This window comes from Oncorhynchus nerka, linkage group LG2, assembly GCF_034236695.1.
Source record: "Oncorhynchus nerka isolate Pitt River linkage group LG2, Oner_Uvic_2.0, whole genome shotgun sequence".
NCBI classification, from domain to species: domain Eukaryota; kingdom Metazoa; phylum Chordata; class Actinopteri; order Salmoniformes; family Salmonidae; genus Oncorhynchus; species Oncorhynchus nerka.
In genome coordinates this window covers 93,360,119-93,379,316 of record NC_088397.1, presented here as the reverse complement: position 1 = coordinate 93,379,316, position 19,198 = coordinate 93,360,119, and the positions used below count along the sequence as shown (strand labels likewise).

At 41.7% G+C, this 19,198-nt stretch overlaps 1 protein-coding gene across 1 annotated transcript in view; it reads left to right on the top strand.

The window, feature by feature from the left end:
• grm7 (glutamate metabotropic receptor 7) overlaps positions 1–19,198 on the top strand; it is a 526,754-nt gene that overhangs the window by 175,772 nt on the left and 331,784 nt on the right. The window contains exon 2 of the mRNA XM_065004348.1: positions 12,983–13,199. Within this exon, the coding sequence (XP_064860420.1) occupies positions 12,983–13,199 (217 nt within the window). The remainder of the gene's footprint in view (positions 1–12,982; positions 13,200–19,198) is intronic.

The window sequence follows — 19,198 nt, the reverse complement described above, 5'->3', positions numbered from 1 at the left end:
AAGGTTCTAATAGTGGACCTGATATAATTTTACTAGCTTTGTGTTCCTGTGTGTGCGTGTGTGTGTGTGTGTGTTTGTGTGTGTTTGTGTAAAAGGTAATTGAAAGAAAAGAAAGAAAGAGAGAGAGTGAACAAGAAAACAATCAACTTCAAGACCTCATAAACAGAGGGGGAGTTGGAAGGTTGTTGATTCCTGTGGAAGTGACAGAGAGACAGACAGAGGACAGGTAAACAAGAAACAAGGAGAAGATACAGAGAAATTGAGAAAGAGAGAGATTGACAGAAAAAAAGAGAGAAAAAACTAGAACAGAAGGAATGAGAAAGAAAACTGTAATGGAGAATGGTGCAGAGGGGGGACAGGGTTGAAAGGGGTTGTTGATTCCTGTGTATATGAAGGATTCACCCCAGGAATAGCAGCTAATCCTACTATGTGTAGGCAGAAGCACCTCCCTCTCTCCCTACATGGTAGGAGGGCAGCAGCACCTCCCTCTCTCCCTACATGGTAGGACGGCAGCAGCACCTCCCTCTCTCCCTACATGGTAGGAGGGCAGCAGCACCTCCCTCTCCCCCTACATGGTAGGAGGGCAGCAGCACCTCCCTCTCTCCCTGCATTGTAGGAGGGCAGCAGCACCTCCCTCTCTCCCTGCATTGTAGGAGGGCAGCAGCACCTCCCTCTCTCCCTACATGGTAGGAGGGCAGCAGCACCTCCCTCTCTCCCTACATGGTAGGAGGGCAGCAGCACCTCCCTCTCTCCCTACATGGTAGGAGGGCAGCAGCACCTCCCTCTCCCCCTACATGGTAGGAGGGCAGCAGCACCTCCCTCTCTCCCTGCATTGTAGGAGGGCAGCATCACCTCCCTCTCTCCCTGCATTGTAGGAGGGCAGCAGCACCTCCCTCTCTCCCTACATGGTAGGAGGGCAGCAGCACCTCCCTCTCTCCCTACATGGTAGGAGGGCAGCAGCACCTCCCTCTCTCCCTACATGGTAGGAGGGCAGCAGCACCTCCCTCTCCCCCTACATGGTAGGAGGGCAGCAGCACCTCCCTCTCTCCCTGCATTGTAGGAGGGCAGCAGCACCTCCCTCTCTCCCTGCAGGCTAGGAGGGCAGCAGCACCTCCCTCTCTCCCTGCATTGTAGGAGGGCAGCAGCACCTCCCTCTCTCCCTGCATTGTAGGAGGGCAGCAGCACCTCTCTCTCCCTACATGGTAGGAGGGCAGCAGCACCTCTCTCTCCCTGCAGGCTAGGAGGGCAGTAGCACCTCTCTCTCCCTGCAGGCTAGGAGGGCAGCAGCACCTCTCTCTCCCTGCAGGCTAGGAGGGCAGTAGCACCTCGCTCTCCCTGCAGGCTAGGAGGGCAGTAGCACCTCTCTCTCCCTGCAGGCTAGGAGGGCAGCAGCACCTCTCTCTCCCTGCAGGCTAGGAGGGCAGTAGCACCTCGCTCTCCCTGCAGGCTAGGAGGGCAGTAGCACCTCTCTCTCCCTGCAGGCTAGGAGGGCAGCAGCACCTCCCTCTCTCCCTGCAGTCTAGGAGGAGGTGTACAGAATATAATGTCACTCCAGCCAGCCACCTACTTCTAAATAAATTGGGGGGAGAAAACATCCATGAAATGAACTAATGAATAGAGCAAGGTTTTTTTTTTCCTTGAACAGAAATACAGTATGTGCCTTAATTATACCCATCATTTTTCAGTGGTCGGGTGATGTGGTTAGGAAAACTCCTTCCCCTAACACATCACTTTTGATGGAGTAGCTTTGGTTAATAAATCATGTTTTCTTGACGTGACTCAAGGGTGTTACGTCTTGTTTCATGGACAGCTGGTGTGTAACTGAATTCATACTTGAAAGATTTGATAGTCCTCTCATACCCAATCATACCTCTACAATGAATATATAGATGAAGATTTTGGCTTCATTTCTCAACCATAGCCTCTATTGTTCCAGCACCTGAACAGCTATTGAGAGGCCACCAATTGGTGCCAGTGATTGTCAGGGTCTACAATTTGTATTTTCTTTGACAATGTCCCATTACATTTTCTATAGCACCTTGTACATTAGGGCTGTGTGGAAGGACATTGGATTGGCTGTGAGCAGTTCTTCATGTAGTTGTATTTCACTGTCATTTTACATTGGACTGAATCGCTTAATGTTTAATTCATATTCTTCAATCGTTTTATGTCTATAACCTTGCACCCTTAGATCTCTCACCCATAGACACAAATACTTGTTGTACTTTAATATTATCTCACCCATAGACACAAATACTTGCTGTATTTTAATATTATCTCACCCATAGACACAAATACTTGTTCTCCTTTAATATTATCTCACCCATAGACGCAACTACTTGTTCTCCTTTAATATTATCTCACCCATAGACACTAATACTTGTTCTCCTTTAATATTATCTCACCCATAGACACGGATACTTGTTGTACTTTAATATTATCTCACCCATAGACACGAATACTTGTTGTACTATAATATTATCTCACCCATAGACACAAATACTTGTTCTCCTTTAATATTATCTCACCCATAGACGCAAATACTTGTTGTACTTTAATATTATCTCACCCATAGACACGAATACTTGTTGTACTATAATATTATCTCACCCATAGACACGAATACTTGTTGTACTTTAATATTATCTCACCCATAGACACGAATACTTGTTCTCCTTTAATATTATCTCACCCATAGACACGGATACTTGTTGTACTTTAATATTATCTCACCCATAGACACGGATACTTGTTGTACTTTAATATTATCTCACCCATAGACACGAATACTTGTTGTACTTTAATATTATCTCACTCATAGACACAAATACTTGTTGTACTTTAATATTATCTCCAGTGGTGAAAAAAGTACTCAGCTGTCATACTTGAGTGTAAGTATAGCTACCGTAATAGAAAATCAGTCAAAAAAAAGTGAAAGTCACACAGTAAAATACTCAAATCTATTCAAACTTTACTTGCCACATACGCCGAATACAACAAGTGTAGACTTTACCGTGAAATGGTTACTTACAAGCCCTTAACCAACAGTGCAGTTCAAGAAGAAGAAACGATTTACCAAGTAGGCTAAAATAAAGTATGAATAAAAAGTAACTCAATAAGACTAACAATAATGAGGCTACATACAGGGGGAACAGGTAACGAGTCAATGTGGAGGCTATATACAGGGTATTACGGTATCGAGTCAGTGTGGAGGCTATATACAGGGTATTACGGTACCGAGTCAGTGTGGAGGATATATACAGGGTGTACCGGTACAGAGTCAATGTGGAGGTTATATACAGGGGGTACCGGTAACGAGTCAATGTGGAGGCTATATACAGGGTATTACGGTATCGAGTCAGTGTGGAGGCTATATAGGGCCTCCAGTCAGTGTGGAGGCTATATACAGGGTGTACCAGTACAGAGTCAATGTGGAGGTTATATACAGCCTCCAGAGTCAATGTGGAGGCTATATACAGGGTGTACCGGTACAGAGTCAATGTGGAGGTTATATACAGGGGGTACCGGTACAGAGTCAATGTGGAGGCTATATACAGGCGGTACTGGTACAGAGTCAATGTGGAGGCTATATACAGGGGGTACCAGTACAGAGTCAATGTGGAGGCTATATACAGGGGGCACCGGTACAGAGTCAGTGTGGAGACTATATACAGGGGGCACCGGTACCAAGTCAGTGTGGAGACTATATACAGGGGGCACCGGTACCAAGTCAGTGTGGAGGGTATATACAGGGGGTACCGGTACTGAGTCAATGTGGAGGCTATATACAGGGGGTACCGGTACCAAGTCAGTGTGGAGGCTATATACAGGGGGTACCGGTACAGAGTCAATGTGTAGCCTATATACAGGGGGCACCGGTACCGAGTCAGGGTGCAGGGGTACAGGCTAGTTGAGGTAATCTGTACATGTAGGTGGGGGCGAAGTGACTAGGCATAGGTAACAAACAAACAGCGAATAGCAGCAATGTACGGGGGGGGGGGGGTCAATGTAAATTGTCCAGTGGCGATTTATATGAATTGTTCAGCAATCCAACGGCTTGGGAGTAGAAGCTGTTGAGGAGCCTTTTGGTCCTAGACTTGGCGTTCCGGTACCGCTTGCCGTGCGGTAGCCGAGAAAACGGTCTATAACTTGGGTGACAGGAGTCTCTGACAATTTTATTGGCTTTCCTCTGACACTGCCTGTTATATAGGTCCTGGATGGCAGGAAGCTTGGCCCCAGTGATGTACTGGGCCATTCGCACTACCCTCTGTAGACCCTTACGGTCAGATGCCCAGCAGTTTCCATACCATCCTCCCTATAGGCCGTCTTATCGTTGTCAGTGATCAGGCCAACCATTGTTGTGTCGTCAGCAAACTTGATGATGTTGTTGGAGGCGTGTTTGGCCACGCAGTCGTGGGTGAACAGGGAATATAGGAGGGAACTAAGTACACACCCCTGTGGGGCCCCTGTGTTAAGGATCAGCGTGGCAAACTTGTGGTTGCCTACTCTGACCACCTGGGGGCGGCCCATCAGGAAGTCCAGGATCCAGTTGCAGAGGGAGATGTTTAGTCCCAGAGTCCTTAGCTTGGTGATGAACTTTGTGGCACTATGGTGTCTAAACGCTGAATTGTAGTCAATGAACAACATTCTCACATAGGTGTTCCTTTGGGCCAAGTGAGAAAGGGCAGTGTGGAGTGTGATTGAGATTGCATCATCTGTGGACCTGTTGGGGCGGTATGCAAATTGGAGTGGGTCTGGGGTGTCCGGGAGGATGCTGTTGATGTGAGCCAAGACCAGCCTTTCAAAGCACTTCATGGCTACCGATGTGAGTGCCACTGTCTTGGGCACAGGGACTATGGTGGTCTGCTTGAAACATGTAGGTATTACAGACTCAGTCAGTGAAGACATTTGACATTTGGTACACATCCTGGTAATCCATCTGGCGCAGCGGCTTTGTGAATGTTGACCTGTTTAAAGGTTTTGTTGTCATCGGCTACCGAGAGCATTATCACACTGTCATCCAGAACAGCTGGCGCTCTTGTGCATGCTTCAGTGTTGCTTGTCTTGAAGAGAGCATAAAAGGCATTTAGCTCAACTGGTAGGCTCGCGTCACTAGGTAGCTCGCGTCTAGGTTTCCCTTTGTAGTCCGTAAAAGTTTTCAATCCCTGCCTCACCCGACGAGCATCACAGCCGGTGCAGTAGGATTCAATCTTAATTCTGTATTGACACTTTGCTTGTTTGATGGTTCGTCTGAGGGCATAAGGGGTTTTCTTATAAGCATCCTGATTAGTCTCCCGCTCCTTGAAAGCGGCAGCTCTAGCCTTTAGCTCGATGCGGATGTTGACTGTAATCCATGGCTTCTGGTTGGGGTATGTACGTACAGTCACTGTGGGGACAACGTCATCGATGCACTTATTGATGAAGCCGATGACGACTGAGGTGGTGTATTCCTCAAAGCCAACATATTCCAGTCTGTGCTAGCAAAACAGCCCTGTAGTGTAGCAGGACTGAATGACTTACTACTTGAGTAAAAGTCTAAAAGTATTTGGTTTTAAATATACTTTATTATCAAAAGTAAAATAATAAACCATTTCAATAGCCAGGGGCACACTCCAACACTCAGACATAATGAAAATAAAGCATTGGTGAGGCCGCCAGATCAGACGCAGTAGTGATGAACAGGGATGTTCTCTTGATAAGTGTGTGAATTGTACCATTTTCCTGTCAACGTGTAACGCATACTTTTTGGTGTGAGGGAAAATGTATGGAGTAAAATGTACATTTATTTTCTTTTGGAATGTAGTGAAATAAAAGTTAAATTTGTCTTTTAAAGTAACTTACGTGGCTGTAAGTAGGAGATGTTAAAAGTTAAAACAGATAGAAGTCTATTGGTGAGATAATCAGTGGTGTAAAGTAGTTTAAGTCCTCTTCTCCTTTACTAATGTACAGTGTTTACAGATTAATGCTTCTTCTCTCCGGACATTAAATCAAGAGAGATCAAAGGGCTAATTGAAAACATATCATCTTGTTGAAATTTACAGCTAAAGGAGCTCTTTCTTAAATAGTTTTTGTTCACGATAAAGCCAAGAGACCAGACTGGAATGGACAAATGGTGAAATAATCTCAAACCTTCCTTAGTTTATTTACATCTTCCCATACTGATAACTCTGAACTCCATTAACTGAAATGACCAGATGTGTAAAAACTGTTTGAAATATACAAATATTATTTGTCTTGTGACGGAAGTAGACGTTTGTTCTGGTGACCTGTAATATGAATATTGATTTGATTTGTTTCTGGTATCAAAATAATTCAATATACAGCATATTTTTGGACTCATTCGGCAGGTTTTTTTAACGTGATTTAAGTACAATATCATTGGATGTTAAATGTTGAAAGTACAATATCATTGGATGTTAAATGTTAAATTCAATTTACAGTACCTTCAGAAAGTATTCATACCCCTTGATTTATTACACATTTTGTTGTGTTACAGCCTGAATTCAAAATGGATTAAATCAATGTTTTTTCTCACACATGTACACACAAAAACATCTAATTTACATAAGTATTCAAACCCCTGAGTCAATACATGTTGGAATCACCTTTGGCAGTGATTACAGCTGTGAGTCTTTCTGGGTAAATCTCTAAGAGCTACGCACAACAGGATTGTACAATATTTATGCATTATTCTTTTTAAAAATGCTTCAAGCTTTGTCAAGTTGTTTGTTGATCATTTCTAGAGAGACATTTTCTTGCCATAGATTTTCAAGAGAATTTAAGTCAAAACTGTATCTTGGCCACTCAGGAACATTCAATGTTGACTTGGTAAGCAACAGTGTATATTTGGATTGATGTTTTAGGTTATTGTCCTGCTGAAAGATGAATTTGTCTCCTCTAGGATCTTGCATGTGCTTAGCTCAATTCCATTTATTTTTTATCCTAAACAACTCCCTAGCCCTTGCTGATGACAAGCATGTCCATAACATGATGCAGCCACCACAATGCTTGAAAACATGTAGAGTAGTTCTCAGTGATGAGTTGTGTTGGATTTGCCCCAAACATAATGCTTTGTATTCAGGACATAAAGTTAATTGATTTGCCATATTCTTTGCAGTTTAACTTTAGTGCCTTATCGCAAACAGAATTTATGTATATGAATATTTTTATTATGTACAGGATACCTTCTTTTCACGCTGTCATTTAAGTTCGTATTATGGAATAGCTACAATGTTGTTGATCCATCTACAGTTTTCTCCTATCACAGCATTAAACTCTGTAACTGTTTTAAAGTCACATAAGTGGTTTCCTTCCTTTCTGGCTACTGAGCTAGGAAGAATACCTGTATGTTTGTTGTGACTGGGTATATTGATAGACCGTACAAAGTGCAGTGATGTAAAGTACTTCAGTAAAAATACTTTAAAGTACTACTTAAGTCATTTTTGGGGTTATCTGTATCTTTAATATGTTTGACAACTTTTACTTTTACTTCACTACGTTCCTCAAGAAAATGATGTACTTTTTACTCCATACATTTTCCCTGACACCCAAAAGTAATCATTACATGTTGACAAGAAAATGGTCCAATTCACACACTTATCAAGAGAACATCCTTGATGCTTCATGCTTAACTTTGTAAATGGAGTGTGCCCCTGGCTATCTAAATGTTTTTAAAAATAATAATTAAGGAAATGTTGACGTCTAGTTTGCTTAATATAAAGAATATGAAATGATTTATACTTTTCTTTTACTTTAATAAGTATATTTTAGCAATGACATTTACTTTTGATACTTGTAGACTTTTAATCAAGTAGTATTTTACTGGGCAACTTTCACTTTTACTTGATTCATTTTCTATTAAGGTATCTTTACTTTTACTTCATTATTTAAAACTTTTTCCACCACTGCCTAACATAAACCATACATACTTAGCATTCATCCATTATCCCAGAACATAAACCATACATACTTAGCATTCATCCATTATCCCAGAACATAAACCATACATACTTAGCATTCATCCATTATCCCAGAACATAAACCATACATACTTAGCAAGCATGCATTCATCCATTATCCCAGAACATAAACCATACATACTTAGCAAGCATGCATTCATCCATTATCCCAGAACATACTTAGCAAGCATCCATTATCCCAGAACATAAACCATACATACTTAGCAAGCATGCATTCATCCATTATCCCAGAACATAAACCATACATACTTAGCAAGCATGCATTCATCCATTATCCCAGAACATAAACCATACATACTTAGCAAGCATCCATTATCCCAGAACATAAACCATACATACTTAGCAAGCATGCATTCATCCATTATCCCAGAACATAAACCATACATACTTAGCAAGCATGCATTCATCCATTATCCCAGAACATAAACCATACATACTTAGCAAGCATGCATTCATCCATTATCCCAGAACATAAACCATACATACTTAGCATTCATCCATTATCCCAGAACATAAACCATACATACTTAGCATTCATCCATTATCCCAGAACATAAACCATACATACTTAGCATTCATCCATTATCCCAGAACATAAACCATACATACTTAGCATTCATCCATTATCCCAGAACATAAACCATACATACTTAGCAAGCATGCATTCATCCATTATCCCAGAACATAAACCATACATACTTAGCAAGCATGCATTCATCCATTATCCCAGAACATAAACCATACATACTTAGCAAGCATGCATTCATCCATTATCCCAGAACATAAACCATACATACTTAGCAAGCATGCATTCATCCATTATCCCAGAACATAAACCATACATACTTAGCAAGCATGCATTCATCCATTATCCCAGAACATAAACCATACATACATAGCAAGCATGCATTCATCCATTATCCCAGAACATAAACCATACATACTTAGCAAGCATGCATTCATCCATTATCCCAGAACATAAACCATACATACTTAGCAAGCATGCATTCATCCATTATCCCAGAACATAAACCATACATACTTAGCAAGCATGCATTCATCCATTATCCCAGAACATAAACCATACATACTTAGCAAGCATGCATTCATCCATTATCCCAGAACATAAACCATACAAACATACTTGGCATTCATCCATTATCCCAGAACATAAACCATACATACTTAGCAAGCATGCATTCATCCATTATCCCAGAACATAAACCATACAAACATACTTGGCATTCATCCATTATCCCAGAACATAAACCATACAAACATACTTGGCATTCATCCATTATCCCAGAACATAAACCATACAAACATACTTGGCATTCATCCATTATCCCAGAACATTTACTTGATTAATTTTCTATTAAGGTATCTTTACTTCTATTAATTAAAATGGGTACTTTTTCCACCACTGCCAAAGTATAAATAATTACTTCACCATGTTTAAAGGGATATTCAATGTCTGTATTTATGTTATGTTATTTATTATTGTTACCCATCTACCAATAGGTGACCTTCTTAGCGAGGCATTGAAAAATCTACCTGATCTTTGTGGTTGAATCTTTGTTTGAAATGCACTGCTTGACTTAGGGATTTTTACAGATAATTGTATGTTTAGGGGTACAAAGATGAGGTAGTCATTCAAAAATCATGTTAAAACTACTATTGCACACAGAGCGAGTCCATGCAACTTATTACAGTATGTCACTTGTTCAGCATATTTATACTTCTGAACTTACAGTATTTAGGCTTGCCATAACAAACGGGTTGAATACTTATTGACTCAAGACATTCCAGCTTTTCATTTTTAATTAATTTGTATATTTTCTTTTACAGAAATATAATTCCATTGCGACAATTTGACAGGGTATTGTGTACAGGCCAGTGATACGACAACATGTGGAAAATGTCATGCAGTGTGAAAACTTTCTGAAGGCGCTGTACATTCTTAAAAATTAAGTTGAAAATGATGCTGTCGCTGATTCCTCTTCACAAGACGTGGATAAATAATAAATAAATATAATATATAATATAAAATAATACATAATGTCAACACACAGTTCCAAAGTGTTCAAAATAATAAAATAATACAATAAAAAACGCAGAAACATTTTGTGATATATTGAAAAGATAGTACATTTTATGTTTATCTACACCTATTTGTGCAGCAATAGTGATCATATTACTTGTAGGTTATTTTTTTATTTAAACAAGAACCTTTTAAACTGCTGCACATAAAACCATGTTGCTTTTGACAAGTGTCAATAAATCCCTCAGTGTAATGTGGTAACACTGTTCACATCATGTAAAGTTGTGTATACAGAAAGTACTCCGGACGCCTTGAATTTTTCCACATTTTGTTATGTTACTGTAACGGTCGTCGTCGGTGGAAGAAGGTGAGGACCAAGGTGCAGCGTGGTATGTTTCCATATTTATTAAATCAACACGGACATAACAAAATAACACAGAGAAACGACCGAAAACAGTTCTGGCTGGTGCAGACACACAACAGAAAACACAAAACAATCACCCACCAAACACAATAGAAAACAGGCTACCTAAATATGGTTCTCAATCAGGGACAACGATTGACAGCTGCCTCTGATTGAGAACCATACCAGGCCAAACACAGAAATAGCAAATCATAGAAAAACTAACATAGACAACCCACCCAACTCACGCCCTGACCATACTAAAACAAAGCCATAACGAAAGAACTAAGGTCAGAACGAGACAGTTACAGCCTTATTATAAAATGTACTAAATTAAATGTTTTCCTCTTAAATCTACACACAATACACCATAGTGTATAAATGTATAAAAAATTTTACAAAAGTATTCAGTCCATTGGCTATGAGACTCGAAATTTAGCTCAGGTGCATCCTGTTTCAGTTGATCATCCTTGAGATGTTTCTACAACTTGATTGGAGTCCACCTGTGGTAAATTCAATTTATTGGATATGATTTGGAAAGGCACACACCTGTCTATATTAGGTCCCACTGTTGACAGTGCATGTCAGTGGAAAAACCAAGCCATGATGTTGAAGGAATTGAACATAGATCTCCGAGACAGGATTGTGTCAAGGCACAGATCTGGGGACGGATACCTAAACAGTGGCCTCCATCATTCTTAAATGGAAGAAGTTTGGAACCACCAAGACTCTTCCTGGCCGACTGGCCAAACTGAGCAATCTGGGGAGAAGAGCCTTGGTCAGAGAGAATCTGTCTGGTGTGTTTACGGACATATTTAATCAATCCCTATCCCAGTCTGCTGTTTCCACATGCTTCAAGAGTGCCACCATTGTTCCTGTTCCCAAGAAAGCTAAGGTAACTGAGCTAAACGACTATTGCCCCGTAGCACTCACTTCCGTTATCATGAAGTGCTTTGAGAGACTAGTCAAGGATCATATTACCTCCACCCTACCTGACACCCTAGACGCACTCCAATTTGCTTACCCCCCCAATAGGTCCACAGACAACACAATCACACTGCACACTGCCCTAACCCATCTGGACAAGAGGAATACCTATGTAAGAATGCTGTTCATCGAAGACAGCTCAGCATTTAACATCATAGTACCCTCCAAACTCATCATTAAGTTCGAGATCCTGGGTCTCGACCACGCCCTGTGCAACCGTGTCCTGGACTTTCTGAAGGGCCACCCCCAGGTGGTGAGGGTAGGAAACAACATCTCCACCCTGCTGATTCTCAACACTGGGGCCCCACAAGGGTGTGTTCTCAGCCCTCTCCTGTACTCCCTGTTCACCCACGACTGCGTGGCCATGCACGTCTGCAACTCAATCATCAAGTTTGCAGACGACACTACAGTGGTAGGCTTGATTACCAACAACAACGAGATGGCCTACAGGGAGGAGGTGAGGGCCCTCGGAATGTGGTGTCAGGAAAATAACCTCTCACTCAACGTCAACAAAACAGAAGAGGGAGCATACCCCTATCCACATCGATGGGACAGAAGTGAAGGTGGAAAGTTTTAAGTTCCTCGGTACACATCACAGACAAACTGAATTGGTCCACCCACACAGACAGCGTTGTGAAGATGGCGCAACCTAAGGAGGCTGAAGAAATTTAGCTTGTCACGAAAAACACTCACAAACCTTTACAGATGCACAATCGACAGCATCCTGTTGCGCTGTATCAGCGCCTGGTACGGCAACTGCTCCGTCCACAACCGTAAGGCTCTCCAGAGGGTAGTGAGGTCTGCACAACGCATCACTGTGTGCAAACCACCTGCTGAATGTTTGATGTCCCTACTTCTAGAATAGATCATCCATTGCGTCTATAGGCTGAATGTTTGATATCCCCTACTTCTAGACTGGATCATCCATAGCCTCTATAGGCTGAATGTTTGATATCCCCTACTTCTAGACTGGATCATCCATTGCGTCTATAGGCTGAATGTTTGATATCCCCTACTTCTAGACTGGATCATCCATAGCCTCTATAGGCTGAATGTTTGATATCCCCTACTTCTAGACTGGATCATCCATAGCCTCTATAGGCTGAATGTTTGATGTTCCCTACTTCTAGACTAGATCATCCATAGCGTCTATAGGCTGAATGTTTGATGTTCCCAAGTTTGAACAAGTTTTGCTGAAGTCAAGGAGATTAAAAAAAATTGAACATTCACTCTCTCTGTTATTAAGCATGGTTCGATATCTCTGTCAGAATTTCCTGGCATTATTGTCAATACAATAAGGCAATGTCACGTATGTAAGGATGTACCCACGCTTGTTAGCCATGTATGCAGATCTGAGGACTCACTCGTGTATGGAAATGCAGAGAACTATGCAGGCCATCATTAAATGGGATTTGACTATTCATCTGATGATTGACAGTACAGTTATTGTGCTCCTAGAGTTCATAATATAAAAGATGGATAGCATACTGAGACTAATCATATAATCTACTTACTGTATTCTCCTGTTCTCCATCTTAACTCATCCCTTCTTTCTCCTCTCTCTCTCCTCAGATTCCTCAGATCAGCTATGCCTCCACGGCCCCGGAGCTGAGCGACGACCGGCGATACGACTTCTTCTCCCGTGTGGTGCCTCCGGACTCATTCCAGGCCCAAGCCATGGTGGACATAGTCAAGGCCATGGGCTGGAACTACGTATCTACCATCGCGTCAGAAGGATCCTATGGAGAGAAGGGAGTGGATGCCTTCCAACAGCTGTCCAGAGAAGCAGGTGAGTCCCAAAGTAACCTCTCTGGTGAATCTGGCCTTAATGGCCATGTACTCTTAAATATCCAGCCGGTACAGCCAGAAGAGGACTGGCCACCACTCTGAGCCTGGTTACTCTCAACCCAGTACAGACAGTAGGTGACAGGCCACCCCTCTGAGCCTGGTTAGTCTCTACCCAGTACAGCCAGAAGAGAACTGGCCACCCCTCTGAGCCTGATTACTCTCTACACAGTACAGCCAGAAGAGTACTGGCCACCCCTCTGAGCCTGGTTTCTCTCTACACAGTACAGACAGTAGAGGACTGGCCAACCCTCTGAGCCTGATTCCTCTATACCCAGTACAGCCAGAAGAGGACTGGCCACCCCTCTGAGCCTGGTTAGTCTCTACCCAGTACAGCCAGAAGAGAACTGGCCACCCCTCTGAGCCTGATTACTCTCTACACAGTACAGCCAGAAGAGGACTGGCCACCCCTCTGAGCCTGGTTTCTCTCTACACAGTACAGACAGTAGAGGTCTGGCCAACCCTCTGAGCCTGATTCCTCTATAGCCAGTACAGCCAGAAGAGGACTGGCCACCCCTCTGAGCTTGGTTTCTCTCTACCCAGTACAGCCAGAAGAGGACTGGCCACCCCTCTGAATCTGGTTACTCTCTACACAGTACAGACAGTAGAGGACGGGCCAACCCTCTGAGCCTGATTCCTTTATACCCAGTACAGCCAGAAGAGGACTGGCCAACCCTCTATAGGTTCCTTTAAAAAATTCCCACCTGCTAGGGAGTTGTTCTTAGCCACTGTGCTTATACATCTCATTGCTGCTCTTTGGAGTTTTATGCTGGTTATCTGAATAGCACTTTGTGACAACTGGTGATGAAAAAAAAGGCTTTATAAATACATTTGATTGATTGAATGTTTTCCAATAATAAAACTTATTGCAAGGGTGTAAAGTGGATTAACGTGCGATGTGATCGGATGGTCAAGGCATTCCAATAACCTTCAGGTTGAATTAAACAAACTACGATAACCACCGAGGATTGTAACTTAGAACTCAGTTTATTCAGAGGATATCTACTTTGAGTTTGGTGTGGTAAGAGACAAACCTTATGTGTATGTGTATATACAGCACCAGTCAAACGTTTGGACCTACTCATTCAAGGGTTATTCTTTATTTTTTACAATTTTAGAAATGTTTGTATAATAGTGAATACATCGAAACTATGAAATAACATATATGGAATCAAGCCTTAACCAAAAAAGTGTTAAACAAAAACAAATATATTTTATATTTGAGATTCTTCAAAGTAGCCACCCTTTGCCTTGATGACAGAATTAAACACTCTTGACATTCTCTTCTCTCAACCAGCTTCATGGGGTAGTCACCTGGAATTTCAAATAAAAGGTGTGCCCTCTTAAAACTTAATATGTAGAATTTCATTCCTTCTTAATACGTTTGAGCCAATCAGTAGTGTTGTGACAAGATAGGGGTGGTATACAAAAGATAGCCCTATTTGGTAAAAGACCAAGTCCATATTATCTCAAGAACAGCTCAAATAAGCAAAGAGAATTGACAGTTCATTATTACTTTAAGACATGAAGGTCATGTCTTTTAATGTTTCTTCAAGTGCAGTCGCAAAACCCATCATGCGCTGTGATGAAACTGGCTCTCATGAGGACTGCCATAGGAAACCCCAGAGTTACATCTGCTGCAGAGGATTAGTTCATTAGATTTACCAGCCTCAGAAATTTCAGCCTAAATAAATGCTTCACAGAGTTCAAGTAAGAGACACATCTCAACATCAACTGTTCAGAGGAGACTGCGTGAATCAGGCCTTCATGGTCAAATGGCTGCAAAGAAACCACTACTAAATGACAACAATAAGAAAAATACACCAACCAAGAAACACAATCAATGGATATTAGACCGGTGGAAATCGATAATTTGGTCGGATGAGTCTAATTTGAGATTTTTGGTTGCAACCGGTATGTCTTTGTGAGACGCAGAGTAGTCGAATGGATGATCTCTGCATGTGTAGTTCCCACCGTGAAGCATGGAGGAGGAGGTGTGATGGTGTGGGGGTGCTTTGCTTGTGACACTGTCAGCGATGTATTTTCAATTCAAGGCTTAACCAGCATGGCTACCACAGCATTATGCAGTGATACACCACCCCATCTGGTTTACACTTAGTGGGACTGTTTTTCAACAGGACAATTACCCCAAAACACCCCCAGGCTGTGTAAGGGCTATTTGACCAAGAAGGTGAGTGATGGAGTGCTGCATCAGGTGACCTGGCCTCCTTCAAGACCGTTAGAAAAGCATTCCAAGTGAAGCTGGTTAAGAGAATGGCAAAAGTGTGCAAAGCTGTCATCAAGGCAAAGGGTGGCTACTTTGAAGAATCTAAAATCTTAAAGTATATTTTGATTTGTTTCACACTTTTTTGTTTACTGGATGATTTCCAATGTTTTATTTCATAGTTTTGATGACTTCACTATTGTTTTACAATGTAGAAAACAGTGTAAATAAAGGAAAGGCTTAGAATGAGTAGGTGTGTCCACACTTTTCACTGGTACTGTATTTTTGAATGTATGTACGCTAGAATCTAAGAAATGGATAAACATGTAGACCTCATTTAAATATCAACCAAACAATTTCACTCTGGCTGTAGGAAGACACTGATCCTCTTTGTTCATAAGCAACGACTGCTAATCAACTGTTTTGGACAGTGATTGTTTTTCTCTTTTGGGAAGTCCTTGACAACCGTAATCAATTAGACAATCAACAAGATGTATTTGACCACATAAGAGCCTATAGTGGAGGTTTCTTTCTTTAATATAGCAGATGTAACAGACATGAGAAAGCAGGCTATTGAAATCAAATCAAAGTTTATTTGTCACGTGCGCCGAATACAGCACCTTACAGTGAAATGTTTACTTACAGGCTCTAACAAATAGTGCAAAAAAGGTATTAGGTGAATAATAGATAAGTAAAGGCATAAAACAACAGTAGAAAGACAGTGAAAAACAGTAGCGAGGCTATATACAGTAGAGAGGCTATATACAGTAGAGGCTATATACAGTAGAGAGGCTATACACAGTAGAGAGGCTATACACAGTAGAGAGGTTATATACAGTAGAGAGGTTATATACAGTAGAGAGGCTATATACAGTAGAGAGGCTATATACAGTAGGGAGGCTATATACAGTAGAGAGGTTATATAAAGTAGGGAGGTTATATACAGTAGAGAGGCTATATACAGTAGAGAGGTTATATACAGTAGAGAGGTTATATACAGTAGGGAGGCTATATACAGTAGAGAGGTTATATACAGTAGAGAGGCTATATACAGTAGAGAGGCTATATACAGTAGAGGGGCTATATACAGTAGAGGGGCTATATACAGTAGAGGAGCTATATACAGTAGAGAGGCTATATACAGTAGAGAGGCTATATACAGTAGAGGGGCTATATACAGTAGAGGGGCTATATACAGTAGAGGGGCTATATACAGTAGAGAGGCTATATACAGTAGAGAGGCTATATACAGTAGGGAGGCTATATACAGTAGAGGGGCTATATACAGTAGTGAGGTTATATACATTAGAGAGGCTATATACAGTAGAGAGGCTATATACAGTAGAGAGGCTATATACAGTAGGGGGGCTATATACAGTAGAGAGGCTATATACAGTAGAGAGGCTATATACAGTAGGGGGGCTATATACAGTAGAGAGGCTATATACAGTAGAGAGGCTATATACAGTAGGGGGGCTATATACAGTAGAGAGGCTATATACAGTAGAGAGGCTATATACAGTAGAGAGGCTATATACAGTAGAGAGGCTGTATACAGTAGGGAGGCTATATACAGTAGGGAGGCTATATACAGTAGAGAGGTTATATACAGTAGGGAGGCTATATACAGTAGAGAGGCTATATACAGTAGGGAGGCTATATACAAGCACCGGTTAGTCAGGCTGATTGAGGTAGTATGTAGATATGGTTAAAGTGACTATGCATATATGATGAACAGAGAGTAGCAGTAGCGTAAAGAGGGGTTGGTGGGTGGTGGGTGGAGGGACACAGTGCAGACAGCCCAGTTAGCCAATGTGCATTGTGTCCCGCCACCCGCCACCCCCTCTAGCAGCCGTCGTGCGGTGATGTCACCCTCCCTGAGATCTGAAATCAACTGTCTATCACGGTGTGACAGTTGACCTTAGTCTTGCCCTCAGCTAGTATTGGCGACTTTGAATGACAGAGCGTTGTGTACAGAGGGTTCAGAGGTCAAGCCCCGGGTAGGGAAGACAGGGATGAAATTCGTTCTGTTAGATTTCTATGGGGAGAATTTTGAGCTTCAGCAATATACTTAAGATTCTCAATTTTATTTATGTTTATCTTTTATTTTACCTTTATTTAACCAGGCAAGTCAGTTAAGAACAAATTCTTATTTACAATGACTGCCTACTCCGGCCAAACCCGGACGACGCTGGGCCAATTGTCTGCCTCCCTACTGTAGTGACGCCTCTTGCACTGAGATGCAGTGCCTTGGACCGCTGTGCCACTTGGGAGCCCAAATATATGGTCAATATGGTCCTCAATATCTGGTCCTCAATATATAGTCCTCAATATACTATGGTCCTCAATATATGGTCGTCCTCAATATATGGTCCTCAATATGGTCCTCAATATATGGTCCTCAATATGGTCCACAATATATGGTCCTCAATATATGGTCGTCCTCAATATATGGTCCTCAATATGGTCCTCAATATATGGTCCTCAATATATGGTCCTCAATATGGTCCACAATATATGGTCCATGTAATACATGTATCACTAGCCACTTTAACTATGCCACTTTGTTTACATACTCATCTCAAATGTATATACTGTACTCGATACCATCTACTGTATCTTGCCTATGCTGCTCTGTACCATCAATCATTCATATATCTTTATGTACATATTCTTTATCCCCTTACACTGTGTATAAAACAGTAGTTTTAGAATTGTTAGTTAGATTACTTGTTGGTTATTACTGCATTGTCGGAACTAGAAGCACAAGCATTTCGCTACACTCGCATTAACATCTGCTAACCATGTGTATGTGACAAATAAAATTTGATTTGATTTGGTCCTCAATATGGTCCTCAATATATGGTCCTCAATATGTTGTCCTCAATATATGGTCCTCAATATATGGTCCTCAATATGGTCCACAATATATGGTCCACAACATATGGTCCACAATATATGGTCCTCAATATGGTCCTCAATATGCTGTCCTCAATATATGGTCCTCAATATGTGGTCCACAATATGTGGTCCTCAATATATGGTCCTCAATATGGTCCACAATATATGGTCCTCAATATGTGGTCCTCAAAAAAATAAAAATGGAGGACCTCTTCGGATGTAAGCGTCTGCTATAGGTTATAGAGTATGTTAATATATTATTACTAGCTTATAAACTAAGGAGACATTGAGGTGGACAGCCTGCTAACATCCCCTGGTTAAACAACCAGTCATTGTAATGTAATGCAGTTGATTAATATCACACTTCGGCATTGACAGAGGTCTATGCTTGCCAGAGGTCTATGCTTGCCAGAGGTCTATGCTTGCCAGAGGTCTATGCTTGACAGAGGTCTATGCTTGACAGAGGTCTATGCTTGACAGAGGTCTATGCTTGCCAGAGGTCTATGCTTGACAGAGGTCTACGGTTGACAGAGGTCTATGTTTGACAGAGGTCTATGTTTGACAGAGGTCTACACTTGACAGAGGTCTACGGTTGACAGAGGTCTACGGTTGACAGAGGTCTATGCTTGCCAGAGGTCTATGCTTGCCAGAGGTCTATGCTTGACAGAGGTCTACTCTTGACAGAGGTCTACGCTTGACGGAGGTCTATGCTTATTAACGGAGGTCTATGTTTGACAGAGGTCTATGCTTGACAGTGGTCTATGCTTGACAGAGGTCTACGCTTGACAGAGGTCTACACTTGACGGAGGTCTACGCTT